The sequence below is a fragment of the Sphaeramia orbicularis genome, chromosome 18 (assembly GCF_902148855.1).
Source record: "Sphaeramia orbicularis chromosome 18, fSphaOr1.1, whole genome shotgun sequence".
Lineage (NCBI taxonomy): Eukaryota > Metazoa > Chordata > Actinopteri > Kurtiformes > Apogonidae > Sphaeramia > Sphaeramia orbicularis.
Window position 1 is genome coordinate 35,418,868 of NC_043974.1, and position 27,068 is coordinate 35,445,935.

The window sequence follows — 27,068 nt, forward strand, 5'->3', positions numbered from 1 at the left end:
TTCTTCGCTTGTTGTAACTTCCATCAACATCCAGTTTTTTAATTCACCTGACTCTAGTTGTGAAAAAAGGTCTTTCCATTGCAGTTTTGCATGATATACCATTTGTGCTACGCCCAAAAAAAGACTTCCTGCCAGCGCAAAAACTTTTAATCGAAAAATTAGACTTTTGGCGAAATTGTCGGTTTTCCATTAGGTACATTTTTATGCGCAAGTTATATTTGCACAATTTGAGGGTCAATGGAAAAGCGACTATTGAGGTTAAGGTCGAGTGATTCCAAGAGATTCTATAGAAATTTTCAAGCCGTAAATAGTGAATATATAGTCGCGGAAAAAATTATTAGACCATCAAAAGTCATCAAAAACAATGATTATGCAATCCAGTACTAACTCCTGTGTGTATCATGTGACTAAAACAGACAGAAAAGAAAACATGGGATGCCTCAAAGCACTGTTTTTGTCAGTACAATGCCATAGATATTGATATAAGAACTGAAATGATTTTGGTTATTATCAAGAAAACCATGGAAAATGGATAGATATCAGCTCTGAAATTAAACTACTATGAGCTAGTTTTGTTTTTATCATTATATTTGTCCAAACAAATGTACCTTTAGCTGTACCAGGCATTAAAATGAACCAGAAATTGAAGGAAACAAGGGTGATTTTTTTCTGTTTATGACCTTATAACATTTGTTTTATTACGTGATTACTTTTTAGCAAGTGCTGCTCTGATGTTTTATGGCAAGAGGAGGGAGGCTGTTGTCACAGCAACCGATGAGGAGGTAGATGACGGTGTCCAATAACACACTAAGGTTGAATTTCAGAGTACAGTGGCCTATAAAGTGTTAATGAAATTACCGTATTTGGTTCCTTACCCATATTTTTCCCAAACAAATGTACCTTTAGTTGTACCAGACATTAAAATGAACCAGAAATTGAAGGAAACAAGGGTGATTTTTGTCAGTTTATGATCTTATAATAGTTGTTTTATGACGTGTTTACTTTTTTAGCAAGGGCTGCTCTGATGTTTTATGGCAAGAGGAGGGAGGCTGTTGTCACGGCAACCGATGAGAAGGTAGATGACAGTGTCCAATAACACACTAAGGTTGAATTTCAGAGTATTTCAATTCAAGTGTCATATAAAGGGTTAATGAAGTTACCATATTTGGTTCCTTACCCATATTTGTCCACACAAATGTACCCTTAGTTGTACCAGGCATTAAAATCAACCAGAAATTGAAGGAAAAAAGGGTGATTTCTGTCCGTTTTTGACCTTATAATAGTTGTTTTATTACGTGTTTACTTTTTAGCAAGTGCTGCTCTGATGTTTTTTGGCAAGAGGAGGGAGGCTGTTGTCACGGCAACCGACGAGGAGGTCGATGACGGTGTCCAATAACACACTAAGGTTGAATTTCAGAGTACAGTGCCCTATAAAGGGTTAATGAAGTTACCATATTTGGTTCCTTATCCATATTTGTCCAAACAAATGTACCCTTAGTTGTACCAGGCATTAAAATGAACAAGAAATTGAAGGAAACAAGGGTGATTTTTGTCAGTTTTTGACCTCATAATAGTTGTTTTATGACGTGTTTACTTTTTAGCAAGGGCTGCTCTGATGTTTTATGGCAAGAGGAGGGAGGCTGTTGTCACGGCAACCGATGAGGAGGTAGATGACGGTGTCCAATAACACACTAAGGTTGAATTTCCGAGTACAGTGCCCTATAAAGGGTTAATGAAGTTACTATATTTGGTTCCTTACCAATAAATGGCAAAAGAAAAAAAAAAAAATCCAAGAAGTATATATTAAAATACAAGAAAAACACATGTGGTGAAATGAACATAACTACAACATAAGTAACATAATACATATTATCCCTTTGAATATCGTTACTTACATTAGTACCATTACTTCATGGTACCTAACGAAGCAGGTACACTCACTGTTCATGCAGAGGTGGACCTTACAGACCCTGTAGACCACATTGGACCTCAGATTGTGGACTCACTGTCCTCATTGTAAATGTTGCCACCACTGCCTTCTAATGCATGCAGAAATGACCAAAAATAGTCACTTTGCGCGATAAAGGGTTAAAACAGGGTTCTTAAAAATACCTTTGCTCACTGATCTACGATCTATGCGGTTTTTCATTTGTTTCCTATAGAATCTGAATCCTCTGCGGGGGAAAACGTGGCAGAGGAAAAGGTACAATTTACAGTGCTGAGAGGGAAGTGTAATGAGGCGGTGCGTCACATTTGTTTTTATCACGGATGGATTCCTCAAAACAATTTGGTGATGCATATACAGTCCATCTCAGTGTGTACTCCATAGTTTTTAATCATAGTGACACCATGCCCCCTGGTGGAACAATGAATGACTCACTATCAGTGATGGATGCAGGGCAGCGTACCCATCCATCACACAGATACTCTAATATAAAACACACATATGTTTTTAAAGACAACTTCACTGGAAAGACAATCAGCGTGTGTTAATTTTTTTCTAATACTGAATCTCTCTCAAATATTGAACTGACCAGCAAGAGTTCTGGCAGCGAGAGGGGCTGTTGTATTCATCCGAAGCGTCGCAGCAATCTGGCAGGAAAACGCCGGAGAAACCCATCCAATGCACATAGAAGAGAACAGAGAGAGCACACAGCACATCAACAAGACGACGGGAACAGTATGCTTTTACGCTAATTAATTTGGGTTAAGTCAGCGTGGAACGGCGGAAACAGACGTGAGCGGGGACTACAGTGGAGAAACCAAATGGGACCAACTTCTACGCTGGTTGTGTTGAAGGTTGTAGTTCATAACAGGGGTCACAGGTTTTCGGTTCAAGCTCATCTTAAGTCACGTTAGTACACGGATTTATAAAAGTACATCTAGAATAGTCATAATGTCTATTATTCTGAGTCTTTCACCATTTCTTGCTGGTGGTAATTTAGTTCTCTCACTTCTTATTACTATTAGTAGTAATAGTAGTAGTAGTAGTAGTACTTAGATACTTATATTACTTGTATATCGCTGTTATGACTATTACTATTATCACCTTATTATATCTTTTATTTTCTGATTATTAAACCATATATACAAATACATATTGTGCATACTATGATATTATATATTGTAACATAATAAGCTACTTATAATTATTATTATTATTATTATTATTATTATTATTTAGATACTTATATTACTTGTATATCATTGTCATGACTACTATTACTATTAATACTTTATTAAATCTTCTATTTTAAGATTATTAAGCCATATATATATACAAATACATATTGTGCATACTATAATATTATATAACATAATAAGCTACTTATTATTATAATTTACTACTTTGCCACTTGTCCCTATTAGTACTTTTATTCGATGATTATTAAACTATATAAATTAACTATAATAAACAAAATAAATATAAAAAACTATATATTATATCTATATACAGTACATACATATACATATTGTGCATACTATATTATAACATAATAAGCTACTTATTAGTAGTAGTAGTATAATCATTATTATTTTTTTTTTTTTTTACTTAGATACTTACATTACTTGTGTATCATTGTTATGACTACTATTACTATTATCACTTTATTATATCTTTTATTTTGATATTATTAACCCATATATACATATACATATTGTGCATACTATAATATGATATAACAGAATAAGATACTTATTATAATTTACTACTTTGCCACTTGTCTCTACTAGTACTTTTATTCTGTGATTATTAAACTATATAAATTAACCGTCATAAATGAAATAAATATAAAAAAAACTATATAGATATATTATAACTACATACATATACATATTGTGCATACTATAACGTAATAAGCTACTTGTTATTATTTACTACTTTGCCACTTATCTCTACTAGTGCTTTTATTCTGTGATTATTAAACGACATAAATTAACTATAATAAATATAAAAACTATATATATTATGTAAGTAAATATAAAAAAATATTTACAAAAAAAACGATAATATATCTATAAATCCACACATATACATATTGTGCATACTATAATATAACATAATAAGCTACTTATTATTATTAGTAGTAGTAGTAGTATAATCATCATCATCATTATTATTATTTCTTTATTTATTTATTTTTTAATTTTTTTTTTACTTAGATACTTATATTACTTGTGTATCATTGTTATGACTACTATTACTATTATCACTTTATTATATCTTTTATTTTGAGATTATTAAGCTATATATACATATACATATTGTGCATACTATAATATGATATAACAGAATAAGATACTTATTATTATAATTTACTACTTTGCCCCTTGTCTCTACTAGTATTTTTATTCTGTGATTATTAAACTATATAAATTAACCGTCAGAAATGTAATAAATATTTTAAAAAAACTATATATATATATATATATATATATATATATATATATATATATATATATATATATATATATTACATCTACATACATATACATATTGTGCATACTATAACGTAATAAGCTACTTCTTGTTATTATTTACTACTTTGCCACTTATCTCTACTAGTGCTTTTATTCTGTGATTATTAAACTATATAAATTAACTATAATAAATATAAAAACTATACATATTATGTAAGTAAATATAAAAAAATATTACAAAAAAAAACGATAATATATCTATAAATCCACACATATACATATTGTGCGTACTATAATATTATAACATAATAAGCTACTTATTATTATTATTATTAGTAGTAGTAGTAGTAGTAGTAGTATAATCATCATCATCATTATTTATTTATTTATTTATTTTTAAAAAATTTTTTTACTTAGATACTTATATTACTTGTGTATCATTGTTATGACTACTATTACTATTATCACTTTATTATATCTTTTATTTTGAGATTATTAAGCTATATATACATATACATATTGTGCATACTATAATATGATATAACAGAATAAGATACTTATTATTATAATTTACTACTTTGCCCCTTGTCTCTACTAGTATTTTTATTCTGTGATTATTAAACTATATAAATTAACCGTCAGAAATGTAATAAATATTTTAAAAAAACTATATATATATATATATATATATATATATATATATATATATATATATTACATCTACATACATATACATATTGTGCATACTATAACGTAATAAGCTACTTCTTGTTATTATTTACTACTTTGCCACTTATCTCTACTAGTGCTTTTATTCTGTGATTATTAAACTATATAAATTAACTATAATAAATATAAAAACTATACATATTATGTAAGTAAATATAAAAAAATATTACAAAAAAAAACGATAATATATCTATAAATCCACACATATACATATTGTGCGTACTATAATATTATAACATAATAAGCTACTTATTATTATTATTATTAGTAGTAGTAGTAGTAGTAGTAGTATAATCATCATCATCATTATTTATTTATTTATTTATTTTTAAAAAATTTTTTTTACTTAGATACTTATATTACTTGTGTATCATTGTTATGACTACTATTACTATTATCACTTTATTATATCTTTTATTTTGAGATTATTAAGCTATATATACATATACATATTGTGCATACTATAATATGATATAACAGAATAAGATACTTATTATTATAATTTACTACTTTGCCCCTTGTCTCTACTAGTATTTTTATTCTGTGATTATTAAACTATATAAATTAACCGTCAGAAATGTAATAAATATTTTAAAAAAACTATATATATATATATATATATATATATATATATATATATATATATATATATATATATATATATATATTACATCTACATACATATACATATTGTGCATACTATAACGTAATAAGCTACTTCTTGTTATTATTTACTACTTTGCCACTTATCTCTACTAGTGCTTTTATTCTGTGATTATTAAACTATATAAATTAACTATAATAAATATAAAAACTATACATATTATGTAAGTAAATATAAAAAAATATTACAAAAAAAAACGATAATATATCTATAAATCCACACATATACATATTGTGCGTACTATAATATTATAACATAATAAGCTACTTATTATTATTATTATTATTAGTAGTAGTAGTAGTAGTAGTATAATCATCATCATCATTATTTATTTATTTATTTATTTTTAAAAAATTTTTTTTACTTAGATACTTATATTACTTGTGTATCATTGTTATGACTACTATTACTATTATCACTTTATTATATCTTTTATTTTGACATTATTAAGCTATATATACATATACATATTGTGCATACTATAATATGATATAACAGAATAAGATACTTATTATTATAATTTACTACTTTGCCCCTTGTCTCTACTAGTACTTTTATTCTGTGATTATTAAACTATATAAATTAACCGTAATAAATGAAATAAATATAAAAAAAACTATACAGATATATTATATCTACATACATATACATATTGTGCATACTATAACGTAATAAGCTACTTGTTATTATTATTTACTACTTTGCCACTTATCTCTACTAGTACTTTTATTCTGTGATTATTAAACTATATAAATTAACCGTCAGAAATGAAATAAATATAAAAAAAACTATATAGATATATTATATCTACATACATAAACATATTGTGCATACTATAACGTAATAAGCTACTTGTTATTATTATTTACTACTTTGCCACTTATCTCTACTAGTGCTTTTATTTTGTGATTATTAAACTATATAAATTAACTATAATAAATATAAAAACGATATATATTATGTAAGTAAATATAAAAAATATTTGTAAAAAAACCGATAATATATCTATAAATCCATACATATACACATTGTGCGTACTATAATATTATAACATAATAAGCTACTAATTATTATTATTACTATCATTACTACTTCACCACTTGTTTCTACCTGTACTTTCCAATGTGCACTTAAAATTTTTGCACTACTGTTTTTTGTAATTATTGTATTGCTTTCTTCTTTCTTCTCGTGTTATTTCTTGTGTGTATATTGGGTGTTTGTGCTGCTTTTGGAACGTCAATTTCCTGGTGACTCTACCCAAAGGATCAATAAAGTTCTGTCTAATCTCATCAAAACAATGTTGGACAGTCTCTTTATCACATGTTCTACATTTTGTTGCACCTTTAACCTGTAGCACTCAGAGCTCTAAGGGTATTCACTCAATTTTTACACATTTTCAAGTCAGGTTTTTTGGAAATGTTCAAATCTCTTGTGAAAACACACCTTCACTAAAGTGGATGAAGTGTCTTAATGTTGAAATAGGTTTAAAGACTTCACAAAAGTGGTGGAATATATGAAAATAATAATAGGTAAGCATAGAAAACACATCTAAAATGACATTTTGTAATACTGTTTTTTTTGGGGGGGGGTACATTTTGTCAGTCATTTTATTCATCTGTTACAATTTGACCTTTGCCTTACAACTGTATCTTTCTACATTTTCTATAGTAACATCTTTTACATTATTTTCATCTTCTTGCTTCTTTTGTGCTGTTTCGGTCTGTTCGGTTAGACTTAAGTTTTGCAAAAAATTATGAACATTGAAACACTGTCAAAAATTTTTAAAACTATTTAAAAATGTCAATATTCACTGACAGACTAACGACCTTTTTTAAAAAAAAAAAAAATCATTATGTAAACTTTGAGTTTGATCAGTTGAACTGGTCATAGTATAAAGCCTCGTTGTGATGTTAAAACATAGGGAATTAGAAATAAAGGCCTGGCCCATTCTGCTGTGATATATAGCATTAACTGTAACCTTTAATCCTTTAGCTTTAATAAAGGTGAAAACAACTACAACTCCCATGATCCCACACTACTTCAAACATCGTCAAACTATGTCTTTTGTTATTGTTTTAGACTGCTACAGGTAGAAATTAAACTGTTAAACTATGTGAATTTGCCACTAGTTCATATAGAAAGTGAGAAGTGATAAAGTTGTAGCTTTGCGGTTACATAAAACTTTATTTTTATATTTTTATAGATTTGTATTTGCTACCCGGAGTCCCACAGATGGGTGTTATTCTCCCTCATGTCTGTCTGCATAACTTACAGATGCATCCATCAGACTGCATGAAACTTGGTGGGTTTATGGACTATATGAATATCTTGACATTCGTAGATTTTGGTTTATTTTTTTATGATGGAAATGCATCAAGTTTGTTTTAAAAACTGAAAAATACCTCCATATCTGTCCTGGCTTATTGGGTCACATGGGTATAGGCGCTTCATTTAACCCATAAAGACTCAGTGCTACTTTTCTGTCAGTTGCCAAATTAATTTTCCTCACTATTTAACCTTTTTTAAGCGATTTATCACCATTTGTTATGATCTGTGGTGATTCTTGGGTTCTAGATGGCAGTTAATATGCTGTTGTGTATTCGTGCATGCTGTACCACATTTGTCCAGCAGTCACCACCAAAGTGTTCTGGGTATAGCAACATGATTGTAAGGCTAGTAACCCTTTAATTCCTGATGTGTCAGTGGTGAGATTTCTGAATGTATAATAATAATAATAATAATAATAATATTAAATTTTATTTATAGGCACCTTTCAGGACACTCAAGGTCACCGTACAAAGTTGTTAAAAATAAATAAAACAATTAAAATTACACATATACATATATAAAACACATAGGTTCATAAAATGGCAGTAGATAAAAGTGAAATTATGAAATTGAGTAGGCCTGTCTGACGATGCATTTTAAATATTCATAAAAATTCAACCATTTGCTCAGTAAGAAAACTTTTAAAACACGCTGATAGAATAGACCTTGTTCTTTCCATAGACAATTTTTACCATGTAACTGCTTTTTGGAGTTCAACCAAGTGCCAAAAAGCAGCTAGACTGATTTAGAAAAAAAAAAAAAAAAAATTCTCAAAATAAAAACTACTGGGCCAAAATTAGGGATGTTAAAGATCGATATCGGGTGCCGATCTGCCAATTTTTAGAAGATCGGATCGGATTTAGTCACGAAATCGGGCCGATCCAGGCCTGGTTCTGGGGAGGTGGGGGTAAACAAACATCCTGCCCCCTCAAATTAAAGTTTCCGAAAGTAGGGAGAACAAAAATTTGCTTCACAACAGCGGGAGGCTTAGAGGCATTAGTAAAGCGTCTCTAAGTTTCGCTTTCACTTTATGGTCTGGTAGTGATGCGCAAGTAGAGATGTAACGATATGAAAATTTCATTTCACGGTTATTATGACCAAAATTATCACGGTTATCATTATTATCGCGGTATTGTTGAAATTGTGCTCAAAATGTTCAAAAACTACTTATACACACACCGAAAGAGATCTCAGTACATTTTGGGGACAGCAGGTCCAAATTAAAAATTTTTACGAATTTTTAAAATCTTTTTTTTTTCCCCATTTACTTATAATGGGCAAAATTTCAAATGTCTGTAGCAGCAAAACTATCTGTTGAATTCATACCAAATTTGGTTTGTAGATTGCCAGTGACCCAGAATAGATGTCAATACATTTTGGGAAAATTAGGTCAAAGTTTCAATTTTTTATGAACTTTTTAAATCTTTTTTTTCCTATTTGGGCTACTTATAATGGGCAAAATTTCAAATGTCTGTTGCAGCAAAACTATAAGTTGAATTCATACCAAATTTGGTTTCTAGTTTGCCAGTGGCCCAAAATGGACCTCATTACATTTTGAGAACAGTAGGTCAAAGTTTACATTTTTTATGAATTTTTTAAATCTTCCCATTTACTTATAATGGGCGAAATATGTGGAAGGGGCGGGGTTTGTTGTGCCTGGCACCACTTGTTCCAATCGCACAAACAGTGAAAGAGTTAAAGCCATCCAAAATGCATATGTGCAGAGTGTGTCAGCGATGACACATCAGGTTTAAAAGAGTTAAGGAAAGATAGGAAATCATAAAGCAGAAAATGTCAGTTATGATTATACCTGCTTTTTCTGTTTATGTTCATGGAGATTTTGGTGCATTTTCCTGTTGTCGATTTTTTTTTTTTGTACTTTAACTAGTCAGTATTGTTGTAGCTAGTTTACCTACATGCAATAAGGATGAATTGACTAGTTTTGTAGGTATGGCAAAGAAAGCCTTGATTTATACAGGGCTTGTATGGGTTGAAATTCTTAAAAATGCTTATATTGCTAATACTTATTGTCATGGTGGCAGCCCATGCCCTGTGAGTGGGTTGAACCTGTGTCCTTTGTTCTCAGGCTCTGGGCCTGGTTCTGGGTTGGAGTGACAGGGGGAGCATGGGTTTGGGCCTGCTAGCTTAGCTGGTCTAGTTTTGTTTGTTTCTATTAATCATATTTTCATTTCATATTTATTATTTTTGCATCCTTAGAAATAGCTACATAATGGGCCCACAGATCAAAACACATTTTGCATAGCTTAAGTCTGGTTCTTTTGTTCCTTTTGTTACCTAACTGTTTGATGCTCACTCCATGCTCTCTCCATCCCATCACCAGATCCCAGGCCTGACAGACAAACAGGAAGAGGGAGGTTCCCAAACCTTTTATAGTAGAGGGCATCAGGAACTTACCAAGGGTGGCAGCCATCAGAGGGGAGTTTTGTGAGTTGGCCAGTAGTTAACCTTAAAAATGCTCTAAACCAGGTTTAAACTGTTAGAGACTTTTTGGGGAAGTATTAAATATAAGTAGTGAAATGAGGTATAGGTCAAGATATCAGTAATATTCTGGTAAATGTTAATTGAAAGGTAAACTGAACATTGGGGATTGGTTTGTTCATGTGGGAGGGGCAACGGGTATAAAAAGCCTGGAGTAGAAGGTCCTCGAGGAGAAGTGTGGCTCTGCTTGAGGGAAGCAGGTCACTGAAGCTGGCTGCCCTTAGCCATGGGCTGAGCTTTATTTTCTGTGGTTTAAGACTGATTTTCCTTATGTTTTGTCATGCTGTTTTTCATCAATTAGTTGAGTTTTTTTCTTTTTTTAGTTTTTTTTGTTTTTTTTTCACTAACACAGCTCAATCGGCGATGTCACATGGGCAAACACTGTAAATAAATCATACTGCGGTGAAGATTATTCCAGCCTCCTGGTGTGTTTCCTCCTCCACATGGTCAATCATCACACTTATAATGCTAATGCTTATAATGGGCAAAATATGTGAGAGGGGCAGGGTTTGTTGTGCCTGGCATCACTTGTTAAGATTTTTTCTTTTTTTTTTTTTTTTAAGTAAGTGATTCTACCTCAAAACACTATTGTAAGATTTTTTGCAGAGACCACACAGACCTAGACTTGAACTACTTTTGTGCTAATTTTTGCACTAATAAATTTGCATAAGGTAACTGTGATTTTAACCCTTTCATGCATGAATTATGAGAACCTTAATCAAGATTTTTTTTCCTGAGTGTTTTTATTCCTCTTTAGGCATGAAAAAAACATGCCTAAGAAAATTTTCTTTTGAGTTGCAAAAATGTCTACATCATGCATTGAATTTTTGAAGCAAAGAAACATGTATTTACTGATAGAGTGTGTGAAAACTATGAAATAAAAACATTTTTAATGCTTATTATAGGTCCTTCATTTCTCAGACAGGGGTAGTTGTTTCTTTACCTGCTTTACTAGTTTGTCTGATAAATGAATTATCTACAAAAATTCTATGTGGAAGACAGTATGAACCTTTACCAGACATTTTTAATGCTACTAATCTGAAGTTTTCTCACATTTTAACATGCTAATACCAGTCACTCACTTCATGGAGATAATATGCAAAAAGGAAAGGTGGTTTTTGACAAGTTTTTTGGTGGTTTTGGGGTGGTTTTTGGGTGGATTTTTGGTGGTTTTTGGGTAATTTTTGGATGGTTTTTAGGTGGTTTTTGGGTAATTTTTGGATGGTTTTTAGGTGGTTTTTGGGTAATTTTTGGGTGGTTTTTAAGTGGTTTTTGGGTAATTTTTGGATGGTTTTTAGGTGGTTTTTGGGAGGCTTTTAGGCGGTTTTTGAGTCATTTTTGGGTGATTTTTAGGTTGTTTTCGGGTAATTTTTGGGTGGTTTTTGGGTAATTTTTGGATGATTTTTAGGTGGTTTTGGGTAATTTTTGGGTGATTTTTAGGTGGCTTTTGGGTCATTTTTGGGTGATTTTTAGGTGGTTTGGGGGTAATTTTGGGTGGCTTTTAGGTGGTTTTTGGGTAATTTTTAGGTTGTTTTCGGGTAATTTTTGGGTGGTTTTTGGGTAATTTTTGGAAGGTTTTTGGGTAATTTTTGGATGATTTTTAAGTGATTTTTGGGTCATTTTTGGGTAGTTTTTAGGTGGTTTTGGGGTCATTTTGGGGTGATTTTTAGGTGGTTTTTGGGTAATTTTTGGGTGGTTTTTGGGTAATTTTTGGGTGATTTTTAGGTGTTTTTTTGCATGATTTTTAGGTGGTGTTTATGTGGTTTCTTGGTGTTTTTGTGGTAATTTTTGGATGGTTTTTAGGTGATTTTTGAGTAATTTTTAGGTGGTTTTGGGGTCATTTTTGGGTGATTTATAGGTGGTTTTTGAGTAATTTTTAGTAGGCTTTAGGGTAATTTTTGGGTGAATTTGGTGATTTTTGAGTAGTAACTTATTTCTACATGAAAAAAACGACAACTTTAAAAAAAAAAGTTAATTACAGACTTACAACAATAACAAGCACTTGATTTACACTTAAACATGTTACTCTAGATCAGGTTTATCAAGAACAGCATAGTTACAGTATTGGTATAAATGTCAGTGTATGGGATGTTGCATAAGTGTCCACTGTGTTGGCTGATATGGAACTAAAACAACAAAACCCATGAATATACAAGAGAACAGCTGTAAAATAACTGTCCGCTGGAGTGACCACTGTGCATGAAAGGGTTAATTAAATTTTGTCCCGTTATGACTTAGTCACATAAACCGATAATGAACAATGGGAAACCGTACATTCAATCACCTCAAGTCATGCATTAATCACTGAAAATGTAGTTTGTTCCATTATTTTCAAGTGTCATTAGATATAGTCAACAGGATCTAACATTAACCACATATGAAATTAATCTGTAAATGCAATTCGACCCATTTAAGACCACGATTAAAGGCTAAGCTGAACGTGGTTTATTCGAATCCAGATGTTTTCGATGCGAGATTTTTCTGCTTCATAGTATCTCCTTCAGGTTCACAAGTGTCTTGAGACCAGCCACTTGAAAAGATCAGCAGCTCAGTTATTAAGTGCTCAGATCAGGCTTTTACCCAATAGAGTGGGCACAGTGTGAAATTTCTCATTTATCCAAAATCCCATTGGTGATGAGTGGAACAAGACCATTAGAAAAGAAGCTAATGAAAATTCCTCAACCACTAGTTTATAAAGAGAAGTGATGAAGTGGCTCTATTCAATGCAGGGAAGGTAGAGAAAAAAAAAAAAAAAGGAGGGAGGGGATGGAGAAGCAGGCTTTTATTGGTCATTCCTTCAATGCTTTTACTCCCAAAGTGCTGCTGAGGTGACAGAGGAGGTGGTCGACAACCAATTGTATTGATTTTATCCAAAGTGGAGAGCGACTGTGAATGAGAAAGGCTGAAAAAACTACCTTTTTGGGCATTCGGTGTAGGCAGTGTTTATAGGCCCTGAGAAATACACGACAGGAGGCTTTTTTGGCAAAACACAGCGATGAGACAGAGTGAAAACGTCCAGATGCATCTGTTGGACACATTGTGTGCCTGCTTCATCTGTTTGTTTGGACATGAAAAGCAGCAGCGGTTTTCCACCAATATGTAAAATATTACTTCCCAGCCGTGTCTACAAAACACACAATGGAAGAAACACAAACACATAGCATACAATACAATAAAATATAAATAAATGATGTTGATCGAACTGTTATAAGCGAAGGTACTTAAACACTTGGTTTCCTAAAAACAAAGAACCATATTGTATTGTTTAACCCTTTAACCCAGGGGTGTCAAACTCATTTTAGTTCAGGGGCCACGTTCAGCTAAATTTGGTCTGAAGTGGGCCGGACCGATAAAAAAATAACATAATAATATATAAATTGTTTGTTCTTTGTTTTAGGATGAAGAAAAAAAAAACATTAAATTATGAAAATACTTACTTTTATAAACTATCCAAACAAAAAAGATGTGAATAACCTGAAAAAACTGAAATTCCTTGGGAAAAATAAGTGCCATTTTAACAATATCCTGCCTCAACTTGTCATTTCAACATGTGCATTATGGATCAGATCTACAAAGACACTAAACAGTGTCATGAAATAACTTTTTGTTGTGATCTGACGCTATATAAATAAAATTTGATTGACTGAGGGATTTGATTGGTTTTCCCCTGTAAGTCGCTTTGGAAAAAAAGCATCTGCCAAATGCATAAATGTAAATGTAAATGTAAACACTGAGTAACAGGCAGAAAAGAGTTAAAATTGTGCTGAATTTTCTTTAGACATTTCAGGTTGTTCATATTTGTTCAGGTTATTCACATTTTATTGGTACAGGATACTTTGTAAATGTCAATATTTTCATAATTTAATGTTATTTTTTGCACTAAAACAAAGAAACAAATTTGAAGTTGTTAATTCAAGATCTTTGATTAATTCAAGAATTTTTGCTTAAATTAAGATTTTGCTTTTTACGTAATTGAAGATTTTTGTTGCTTGATTCAACATTTTTTCCTTAATTCAAGCTAATTTTTTTTTTTTTTTTTTTTGCTTAATTCAATTCAAGACTGTGGAATTTTTGACTTGGCAAAAACATCCCAAGGGCCGGACTGAACCCTTTCGTGGGCCGCATTTGGCCCCCGGGCCGCATGTTTGACACCCCTGGTTTAACCCTTTAACCCAGGCGTGTCAGACTCATTTTAGTTCAGGGGCCACGTTCAGCTAAATTTGGTCTGAAGTGGGCCGGACCGATAAAAAAATAACATAATATATAAATAATGACAACTCCAAATTTTTGTCTTTGTTTTAGGGTAAAGAAAAAAAAACATTAAATTATGAAAATACTTACTTTTATAAACTATCCAAACGAAAAAGATGTGAATAACCTGAGAAAACTGAAATTTCTTGGGAAAAATAAGTGCAATTTTAACAATATTCTGCCTCAACTTGTCATTTCAACATGTGCATTATGGATCAGATCTACAAAGACACTAAACACTGAGGAACAGGCAGAAAATAGTTCAAATTGTGCTTAATTTTCTTTAGACATTTCAGGTTGTTCATATTTGTTCAGGTTATTCACATTTTATTGGTACAGGATAGTTTGTAAATGTAAATATTTTCATAATTTAATGTTATTTTTTGCACTAAAACAAAGAAACAAATTTGAAGTTGTTAATTCAAGATCTTTGCTTAATTCAAGATTTTTTGCTAAATTTAAGATTTAGTTTTTTACTTGTCACAACCCGGCTCTGAGGTGGTGACCAGAATGGAGACGGAGGTGGTGAAAAAGTAACAAAGATTTATTAAATAAATTAATAATAACAAAAACATAGAATGCTGCAGAAACGCCAGCCAGGAGGAGCAAAGCAGGGCAGAGCAGGACCAGACCAGACAGCCAGCAGCACCGAGACCAGACCCGACAGAGAGCGTGTAGACCAGGCCGAACCAGAGAGCCCGAGAACCAGAGAGCCCGAGAACCAGAGAGCCAGCCAGAGAGCCAGCCAGAGAGCCAATGATCATCCCGGGCGAGCTGCTTAAATAGGCAGGCCTTGGCTGCCACAGGTGTTACCCATCATGAAATCACCGTCTGCAAAAGAAAACTGACAGTGCCCCTAGTGCCCGGAAGGTGCGGGGCCGTCACATACTTAATTGAAGATTTTTTTTTTTTTTTTGCTTAATTCAACATTTTTTCCTTAATTCAAGCTAATTTTTTTTTTTTTTTTTTTGCTTAATTCAATTCAACACTGTAGAATTTTTGACTTGGCAAAAACACCCCAAGGGCCGGACTGAACCCTTTCGTGGGCCGCATTTGGCCCCCAGGCCACATGTTTGACACCCCTGGTTTAACCCTTTAACCCAGGCGTGTCAGACTCATTTTAGTTCAGGGGCCACATTCGGCTAAATTTGATCTCAAGTGGGTCGGACCAGTAAAATAATAACAGTAAAAAAAGTAAAATTCTATTATGATCAGGTTTACATCGACAAAGTTTCCGAAAAATCTGAATAACATGAACAACTTGAATTGTGCAAGTGCAATTTTAACAATATTCTGCCTCGGTTTATCAGTTTATCATTTACACATGTGCATTACAATCACACAAAACATTTAGTAACAGGCAGAATATTGGTAAAACTGCATTTACTTTTCTTAAGACACTTCCGTTTGTTCATATTTGTTCAGGTTATTCACATTTTTTGTAAATGTATAGTTTGGTAATGTAAACATTGTCATGTAATTTCACTTTTTTACCCCAAAAAACAAAGAGAAAATTTGAAATTGTCATTATTTATAGGTTATTATGATAATATTTTACTGGTCTGACCCTCTTGAAATTTAATTGGACTGTATGTGTCTGTATGTGGAACCTGAATTAAAATGATTTTGACATCACTGATTACACTGGTCAACAACAAATATATTGTTTCAGTTTTTTGAGCTGATTTAGGATAATTTTGGTGTGCTGAATCCAAAAATCACATTCATTTTGCTCAATCAGGTCAACTTTCTGAACTATGCTACTTATTGGCTTTTTAACATTTTTGCTTACATTTATGGGCATTTTCACATCATATGATACAAAATTATTTCATATTTCTTGCAATAAATGAGTTCTGAAGATTTTACTTTTGCCAATTTATGATTAATGTTTTTTTTAATATTACAGGTGAATGAAATGGCTTCGACTAGAAGATCTGGCAAAAATAAGCCTGACGTATTCTGCTACATCTGCGGTGAATACACCATTGTACCTAACAGGAATCCTGTTAGAAAATGATTTTTTTTCCTCTTAAAACCTATTTTGGGTGAGAACTATATAAAAAAATCAACTGATAAAGTAAAAAAAATGTAATCAATTTTGTGAGAAGATCAAATTTTTCAAAATCAAATTAGCAAAAAAACCTGACCTGATTGAGAAAAACAGATGTCATTTTTGGATTTAGCGGTGCAAAATGGTCCTAATTCAGTTGAAAAAACCTCGACAACTTGCAAAAAACATAATTTGTGACCCAGTGTTATTAATATCTTCAGTATAATTTTTGCAATTTTTCACAAATTCATCCTGCGGGCTGGATTGGACCCTTTGGCGGGCCAGATTTGGCCCCCGGGCCGCATGTTTGACACCTGTGCTTGAACCCCTTATTGCAGTGAAATAATGCATCTGTTTCAGTGTCAGAAAAGCTGCTGTGAGTATGTGCTTGTGTTCCTTTTCTTCAGTGGTTTTGCTTTACTGTGTGTTTTAGGGTCAAAAAAGGGTAGAACCAGTGGTTCCAGGCACAATAAACCCCGCCCCTCGCACATATTGTAGCTTATTTTGGCATCGATCCAGCTGATGTCATCATGTCTATGCATGTGCTGATGTCATCATATCAGTTGCCTCTATATATGTGCCAAGTTTGAAGGAAATTGAAACAAAATTGATGTTTTCATAGACATTTGAAATTTCACCCATTATAAGTAAATGAGAAAAAAAAGATTTTAAAAATTCACAACAATTTTTTTAACTTTGACCAATTGTTCCCAAAATGTAGTGAGATCTATTCTGGGTCACTGGCAATCTACAAACCCAGTTTGGTATAAATTCAACCAATAGTTTTGCTGCTAGAGTATAAACAAACAAACAAACCGAACCAAAAATAATACCCCTTGCCTCCCCTAACAATAAGAGGAATTGAAGTTTGACAGGTTTTTACTAAATAAGACACTCAGAATGTGCATCAATAACAAATTTAGGATGTTGAACATGAACTATGAACTGGAACACACTAAACAACAAGTACTTGAATTTTGTCCCAGTTGTTTTTGTTTTGGGGCTCTTTTTTTCTAAATCAGTCCACAGCTTTTTGGCACCTGGTTGAACCCCAAAAAGCAGTTACACGGTAAAAATTCAGTAGAAACACAGTAAAAGAAATAACGGAAAATCATGACAACACTGCAAACAACAGTAAAAAGAAATGAAACACAAGGAAAATTGTGTAAAAAAAAAAAAAAACTTCTATTTTTATAGCAATTCAGTCTCACTCACTGATCTGTGTTTTACCCCCATTCCACAGGTGGCGGGGGGGTGGACTGAGCATGCTCAGATGTCTATGGAAAGAACAAGGTCTATTCTATCAGCACGTTTTAAAAGTTTTCTTATTGAGCGAATGGTTGAATTTTTATGAATATTTAAAATAAATCATACATTCGGAACAATGTGAAAAAACATGTTCAAACGAAAAATTGGGCATTACTAAAGAAACAAAAAAATTAAGCTCATTCAAACTATATAATTTATAATTTACAAAACCAGCTGATTGTGTTTTCAGAGTTATGTCGTTCTGCAGATTAAGGTAAGATAAGATAAGATAAGATAAGATAAGATAAGATAAGATAAGATAAGATAAGATAAGATAAGATAAGATAAGATAAGATAAGATAAAGTAAAATAAGGTAAGATAAGATAAAGTAAAGTAAAGTAAGATAAGATAAGATAAGATAAGATAAGATAAGATAAGATAAGATAAGATAAGATAAGATAAGATAAAGTAAAATAAGGTAAGATAAGATAAAGTAAAGTAAAGTAAGATAAGATAAGATAATTTAAAGTAAAGTAAAATAAGGTAAGATAAGATAAAGTAAAGTAAAGTAAAGTAAAATAAGATAAGATAAGATAAGGTAAAGTAAAGTAAAATAAGGTAAGATAAGATAAGAGATAAGGTAAAGTAAAAGTAAAGTAAAATAATGTAAGATAAGATAAGATAAGATAAGATAAGATATGATGAGATAAGATAAGATGAGATATGATAAGATAAGATAAGATAAGATAAGATAAGATAAGATAAGATAAAGTAAAGTAAAATAAGGTAAGGTAAGATAAGATAAAGTAAAATAAAGTAAAATAAGGTAAGGTAAGATAAGATAAAGTAAAATAAAGTAAAATAAGGTAAGGTAAGGTAAGATAAGATAAGATAAGACAAGGTAAAGTAAGTAAAATAACGTAAGATAAGATAAGAGATAAGGTAAAGTAAAAGTAAAAGTAAAGCAAAATAATGTAAGATAAGATAAGATAAGATAAGATAAAGTAAAATAAGGTAAGATAAGATAAAGTAAAGTAAAGTAAAGTAAGATAAGATAAGATAAGATAAGATAAGATAAGATAAGATAAGATAAGATAAGATAAGATAAGGTAAGATAAAGTACAATAAGGTAAGATAAGATAAAGTAAAGTAAAGTAAGATAAGATAAGATAATTTAAAGTAAAGTAAAATAAGGTAAGGTAAGATAAGATAAAGTAAAGTAAAGTAAAGTAAAATAAGATAAGATAAGATAAGGTAAAGTAAAGTAAAATAAGGTAAGATAAGATAAGAGATAAGGTAAAGTAAAAGTAAAGTAAAATAATGTAAGATAAGATAAGATAAGATAAGATAAGATAAGATAAGATATGATGAGATAAGATAAGATGAGATATGATAAGATAAGATAAGATAAGATAAGATAAGATAAGATAAGATAAGATAAGATAAGATAAGATAAGATAAGATAAGATAAGATAAGATAAAGTAAAGTAAAATAAGGTAAGGTAAGATAAGATAAAGTAAAATAAAGTAAAATAAGGTAAGGTAAGATAAGATAAAGTAAAATAAAGTAAAATAAGGTAAGGTAAGGTAAGATAAGATAAGATAAGACAAGGTAAAGTAAGTAAAATAACGTAAGATAAGATAAGAGATAAGGTAAAGTAAAAGTAAAAGTAAAGCAAAATAATGTAAGATAAGATAAGAAAAGATAAGATAAGATCTGCATGGTTTCACATCTGTCTTAAGTTAATTCTTAAAGTTGTTCGGGGTTTTGTTGAGTTTTATTATTTGTTTTTTTTTATTTCTCTGATAAAACACCCACATTACAAAACCACACGCTAACAGCAATAAAAACTTAACTGAAACTAAGCAATTTCAAAACGAATAACTACAAAAAAAAAATTATTCAAACTAACTAAAAACTAAATAAAATAAATTAACAAAGTGAAATTTAAAAACTAATGAATAATATTACAACCTGGAGCCTGATAAGTCTGATTGCTTATCTAGTGCCTCAAAAGCTTCTGCAAAGTTGATGAAGGTCTCCTCTCAAGAGAATTCTATTTAAAGCAGCACCATGCAACATAGAGAACCTTACCACAGATGCCATCGTTGACTCGTGATGATGGGATGTAGTGTGGGCGGAAACCCAGATTTGTGCAGTAGAATCGGCCACGAGGACAGGCTGAGGTGCCTACACGGGTCAGGAACAGAGGTTAGCATCGCATCATAATATCTCAAACAGAAAAAAAAAAAAAAAAAAACAAGCTAAGATCCACAATGAAACCGCTGAGAGAATTGATTTTAATGTAATGGGGACGAAGTGGTAAAAATTTCACATAAAGATACGTGGGTGTGTCTAAGATTTCTAAATGACTTTTAATGTTGCACACGCGCTGGTGGAAATTGCATCCAGTTCCTGATAAAATGCACTGGTTCCAACTGTGGATTTAATGAAAACTAGTTGAGTTACTCTTCAGTTGAGTTCAGTGTGTAACTTGCAGCTGCTTGAGGCTAATTTTACAGTGATTCCAAGAGTCTGAACACATCATCTCGTGAAATTATTTTGAAGAAAACCAGCCGTGCCGTTGTTTTGAGATGGAGTTTCAGTTCCAACAGTTCAAATTTATCACCAAAATGCTATTTTGAAGTGTAAAATACAACAATTCTACGTGTTTGCATTAGGGACGTCCGATATTGCCTTTTTTTTGCCAAAAACCAATATGCCGATATTGTCCAATGCTTAATTTCCGATTCCGATATCTACCGATACCGCTGCCGATATATGTGGGATATTAAACTAATTTTAGGTAACATCGCATATCTCCTGTCATGGAATTAACACATCATGCCTAATTTTATTGTGATACCCCATTGGATGCATTCTCAAATGCAACAAGGCTTTCAAAATGTAAACACTGTCTGTGCAAAGAATACATACTTCAGCTTAAGATGTGGAAAAAATGCCATATTTATTTATTTTCTCTCCCTCCCTCCATTAGTCTATTACAGTGTGGCAACTCTACTGTACAATTTTGAAAACTGCACATTTCTTTTACAAACAATGCTTCATTTACGCGTCAGTAAATGCCGGTGAAATCAAGGCATTATTTTATCGGTTTTAATGATAGGTAAAAAAACCATAACGATATTCACCGATATTACATTTTTATGCCAATATTGGGCCGATAATATTGGTGGGCTGATATTATCGGACATCCCTTGTTTGCATGTTCTCCATCTTCCCCCCTCAGGCCAAAAACATAAAGGTTAATCAGTTAAATGTTTAAATATTTTTGTATCTCCTAATGCAGTTGCTGTGATTGACTATAATAATGTTGTTTTTTTCTGAAATTCTAGTGAGTTTTGCGAGAAGTTTGTGTGTTACAGATCAATCAATAAATAAACAAGTGTTCAGAGAACGCAAACCTCCGCCAAGCACCCCGAATAGTGCGCATGTGTGGATCGACTATTTCTTTTTAAATTAAACAGTTTCCAGGTTGTTCCATACAGCAGAAAAACTGCAGTCAAACATGGTAATTAAATTCCAATCAATATTTGTTGAGTTCTAATGAAAAATGTGTCGTAAAATGGGATTTTCAATGTTAAATGTAAATGTCCACAGAGTCGACATTCCACAGTGGATGTGGACAATTTCGTGCCAGATACAACATATTGTTATAAGCTACAGGTGGATCAAATTGGAGGCTAATCGGAGTCGTTTTGAATTTTTTATGAATTTTAGAAAATTGCTCAATGATGAGAGAGAGGAAAATTGTAGATGTTGTGACCTTGCTGTGACCTTGAACTTTGGCCTACTTGGCCCAAAATTTAATGGGTTGGTCCCATAGCCTAGGCCTATCTGTGGGTACAATTTGGCAAAGATGGTTGGAACAGTTTTCCCGTAAAGTTCAAACAAACAAACACACAAAGCAAAGTGATCACAATACCTCCTGGCGGAGGTAATAAAATAACAAACATTGTCAAAAAAAAATTAACAAAGCCCAAACTTTTAATTTCCTGGGTCTCAGGATGATATGCATATACCCAGTTAGAATACCTGCAAAATTGTGAGAATATATATTAAATGAATAATGAAAAAAGAGGCTAATTCTATATTAATATATCTACACATTTACTTTTCTAACAAATATTTTAATCTGTGCAACAGAGTGCTGCAAAAATGAGTCTTAAAATGCAAAAATGTGCTCCAGCAAATACCTATAAATGAGTAAAACATCTATTTCTACAGACATTTGTGGATGTTTATGGACATATTCTTATCCAATTTAATTTGTAAGCTAAAAATTATGTGAGATAGATAGATAGATAGATAGATAGATAGATAGATAGATAGATAGATAGATAGATAGATAGATAGATAGATAGATAGATAGATAGATAGATAGATAGATAGATAGATAGATAGATAGATATTTCACAGTTAAAAGTAGCACCATGAAACAAGTGCAAAGAAAAAACAGGTAGAAAAAAACACAAAAGTTACGCTGTTTTTTCTGAAATGTCAGTGTGTTTTGTGTTGTTCTTAAATGCTATATTTTCACCTTTTATTGCTGTATTTTCTGAAACATGTTTCTTCTTAAGTGTTGTGTATCCAAAATGTTTTGTTTCCTCTGAAATATCAGCTTTTTTTTTTTTTTTTCCAAATGTCACCATCTTGTGTTTTCTGAAGTGTTATATATTCTGGAAAATATTGTTGTACTTTCATTTTTTCAAGTGCTGTGCTTTATTAACCCTTTACAGTTCACTCATAGAAATACTCTGAAATTCCAAATTTAAACCTTAGTGTGGTATTGGAGAACATAAAAACACTTTATTACTTTTGTGAGGGTTTTTTTTTTTTTGTTATGTAGAAAATCAAGGTCTATGAAGTTACCATATTTGGTTCCTTACCCATAAGTGGCAAAAAAAAAATCCAAGAAGTATATATAAAAAATACAGATAGATAGATCGATTGATCGATAGATCGATAGATAGATAGATGCTGCTTCTCCAGGAAATGTGCAGTACCGTGAGTTTTCAAAGTGCAGTAATCAAACACGATCATCATGATAATTAGAATTTAAACGGTAATACTAACCATCGGGAATTTTACCGTGGTTTATCGTTATACCGGTAATCATCCCTATAACACACCTGACGGCCGTTATCAGGCTTCTACAGAGCTTGTTCATTGCACTTTATGTATTCATCATATTTTAAACTGTTTTTAATGGTATTTTATTGTGTTTTACAGGTATTCTAATTGTATTTTATTTGTAGTTTTATTTGTTTTTCGCAATGTAAAGTTGCTACTTTACAGTGTTACATGTACTCCATGTGTCTCCCCCTACCTCCTCCCTCTCCCCCTCTCCCCCTCTCCCCCAGTCTCTCTGTATCTCTATCGCTCTCTCTTTTCTCCTCCTCTACTCTCACTCTTTAACCCCAACTGCTCAAGGCAGACGGCCATCCTTCAGGAGTCTGGGTCTGCTCAAGGTTTCTGCCCGTTAAAGAGAAGTTTTTCCTCACCACGGTCACCAGTCACAAGTGTTTGTTCCTGGAGGATTCTGTTGGGTTTCTGTCAATTTGATTTGATTTTGATTTGATAAAGCATGTTATGACTCTGTCTGTGAAAACTGCTCTATAAATAAAATTTACTTACTTACTTGATGATAGGCTTATCATTTAAATCAGGTGTGTCAGTAGCGGGAAATATCTAAAACATGCAGGATACCGGCCCTCGAGGACCAGGATTGGTAACCCCTAATTTACATCATTTCTCGCTCCTGTATCAGTATCAGTGTCAGTGGGTGGTTTCTCTACCTGGTTCATCTGATCCATCTTCACAGTCGCAGTAGTCATCATTCACCTGCTCAAATGGGATGAGTTTAGACCCATCAATGCACAGAAAGGACTTCCTCTCTTTGTAGAATCTCTTATCTGTCCAAAATAAACATATTAAACATTAAACCAGGTTGATGCCCTTGAACATATTGAACCAAATCAAGGCTGAAGCTGGTTGAGGTCACAGCTGAAGTTCACAGTCTGTGTTGAAATGCTGAAACCTACATGCTACAATACTAAAATTAAAATATTACAACAATGACAAGTCCTGAAAACACGTTTGTTATGATGAGACAGAGCTGCTAACGTTCCAATAGCCATGTTGTCTTATTTACTAGTATGTCCAGTTAGCATTAAGCTAGCTGCAACCGGGGCTCAGTTAACTTACACGACGAAGATATTCCTCTTATTTTCCGCAATTCCACCAAGTCTGACCAAAAGACAGCGGCGATAATAATGTGGAACCGCATGTCAGAGGGAAATGTCATACACTGCTTCCCTCTTTATTCAGAAAATCCCGCTCAGACGAGGTTTAAACTCATGATATGCTCCAAACATTCACCCTGGCAGTGTTAGCACTTCCTGAAATATGCGGTCATGTGACGTTATCGGGGATTCTTATTGGCTGTTAGTTAGACCCGGAAATCCGTTCGACCAATTGGAGGTGAGTTTGGCCTATGACGTAGGGAAACAAAACACACATGTTCGTGTTATGATTCTGACGCGTGTACATTTATGACCCAGAGGAAATGAGTGTGTGACTGCAGTGTATGATCTTATTTAATTTGTATAATTTCTATTTATACCTCGAGCAATTTCTATTTTTTTTTTTTTTTCTTCCTAATATTTTTACTTACATGTATTTCTATATATTTGTAATGTAAAATATTCTGTGAATTATGAAACTTTCTACCCTTGGTTGATATATACTGTTATGTATATATACTGTTTAATGTTCATTGTTAAAAAAAATAACAAAAAAAAGAGTGTGTGACTGCGGAGATTTTAATACTATTTAAATGTTTATAAATTAACCCTTTCATGCATGAATTATGTGAACCTTAGTCAAAAGTTTTTCTTGAGTGTTTTTATTCCTCCTGAAAAAAACAATGCAATTGAGGATGTTTTTTTTCATGCAGTTACAAAAATGTCCACTCAGCTACACCGTGCATTTAAATTTTGAAGCAAAAAAACATGTATTTAAACTCAATATCAGAAAGGGATATTAAAACAATGAAATAAAAACACTTTTAAAGCAGCTAATCGGATGTTTTCTCACATTTTAACGTATTTTAATACTAGTTATTACTGACTTCATAATAATATTAAAAAAAAAAAAAAAAAAAACTTTTGTTTAAAAAAAAAATTTAATTACAGTCTAAAAATTACCAATTGATTTACTGCAGATCAGGTTTCTCAATAACAGCAAAGTTACAGAAATGGTATAAATTGCAGTGTATGGGATGATGCATAAGTGTCCACTGTGTTGGCTGATACGGAACTAAAACAACAAAACTGATGAATATACGAGAGGCTTTGAATAACTGTCCACTGTAGTGACCACTATGCATGAAAGGGTTAATATTTTTACAAACTTAATGAACTCAGAATGTGAACTACTTCAACATTAGACTTAATCTGAATGCAGTTTTATTTATTTGAAAATTATGATTAAAAACAATACATTTGTATTTTTAACTGTGTTTACTATAATTATTATCATTTATCATTATTACTGTTTTATATTTATTATTATTACTGTTTTACTCTGTTTACAGAACTGTAGAGGGTACCAACTTCATTTAAAATTACAACAAAAAATAAAACTTCCTTATCCTTATATCATTGATTAAAAAATATTAAATAGCTAAAGGTAAATTTAGCCCATCAGATCTAGTTCACGAGACTTGACATTATCTCCATCTACTCATCAAATAAAAACAATCTTAAAGTAGAATAAAAACTCATGCGTGTTTTTTTGTTCAATTTGAATTCACAAATAAGCACTGAGTCGACAAAATTAACAAAATAATATAAAATCACCATAATTATCCCTCTGAAATCAGAAAATGACTCCCATACTACTGGACTATTTTGTTTAAATTAGTTAACCTGCTGCAATTTAAGAGGAAACTTCCCAATACTGATCCTAGTATTCTAATAAAAGAGTCATTCACTTTGCTACTGCTACAACCTGACTGAATATGTGTATTTATAATTATAACAATGAATATTTTATTTTATTTTGAGCTACATGACTACGGGATTTTCTTGAGGGGAATTATGTGTAATAGGTGTATAGATAGATAGATAGATAGATAGATAGATAGATAGATAGATAGATAGATAGATAGATAGATAGATAGATAGATAGATAGATAGATAGATAGATAGATAGATAGATAGATAGATAGATAGATAGATAGATAGATAGATAGATAGATAGATAGATAGATAGATAGATAGATAGATAGATAGATCACAGTTAAAGTAGCACCATAAAACAAACAAGTACAACAAAGACAGGTAGACAAAAAAAACACAAGTTATGCTGTTTTCTCTGACATGTCAGTGTGTTTTGTGTTTTTATGAAATGCTATATTTTCACCTTTTATTGCTGTATTTTCTGAAACACACGTTTCTTCTTAAGTGTTGTGTATCCAAAATATTGTTTCCTCTGAAATATCAGCATTAATTTTTTTTTTCAAACGTCACCGTGTTGTGTTTTCTGAAGTGTTATGTATTCTGGAAAATATTGTTGTACTTCCATTTTTTCAAGTGCTGTGCTTTATTTAACCCTTTACAGTTCACTCATAGAAATAGTCTGAAATTCCAAATTTAAACCTTAGTGTGGTATTGGAGAACATAAAAAGATTTTATTACTTTTGTGAATTTTTCTTTTTTTTTATGTAGAAAATCAAGGTCTATGAAGTTACCATATTTGGTTCCTTACCTGTAAGATAGATAGATAGATAGATAGATAGATAGATAGATAGATAGATAGATAGATAGATAGATAACAAATACCAAGA

General features: G+C 31.8%; 1 protein-coding gene across 2 annotated transcripts in view; it reads right to left on the minus strand.

Annotated features, from left to right (window-relative positions):
• Positions 1 to 24,610, minus strand: part of LOC115438835 (glucosidase 2 subunit beta-like) — a 479,883-nt gene extending 455,273 nt beyond the window's left edge. For both annotated transcript variants that reach the window (XM_030162688.1, XM_030162687.1), the window contains exons 1-4: positions 24,425 to 24,610; positions 24,016 to 24,132; positions 20,291 to 20,386; positions 2,535 to 2,592 (exon numbers count right to left, since the gene is read on the minus strand). In XM_030162688.1, coding sequence (XP_030018548.1) covers positions 2,535 to 2,592; positions 20,291 to 20,386; positions 24,016 to 24,132; positions 24,425 to 24,524 — 371 coding nt within the window. In that variant the 5' untranslated portion in view covers positions 24,525 to 24,610. The remainder of the gene's footprint in view (positions 1 to 2,534; positions 2,593 to 20,290; positions 20,387 to 24,015; positions 24,133 to 24,424) is intronic.
• Between the last annotated feature and the right edge of the window lie 2,458 nt (positions 24,611 to 27,068).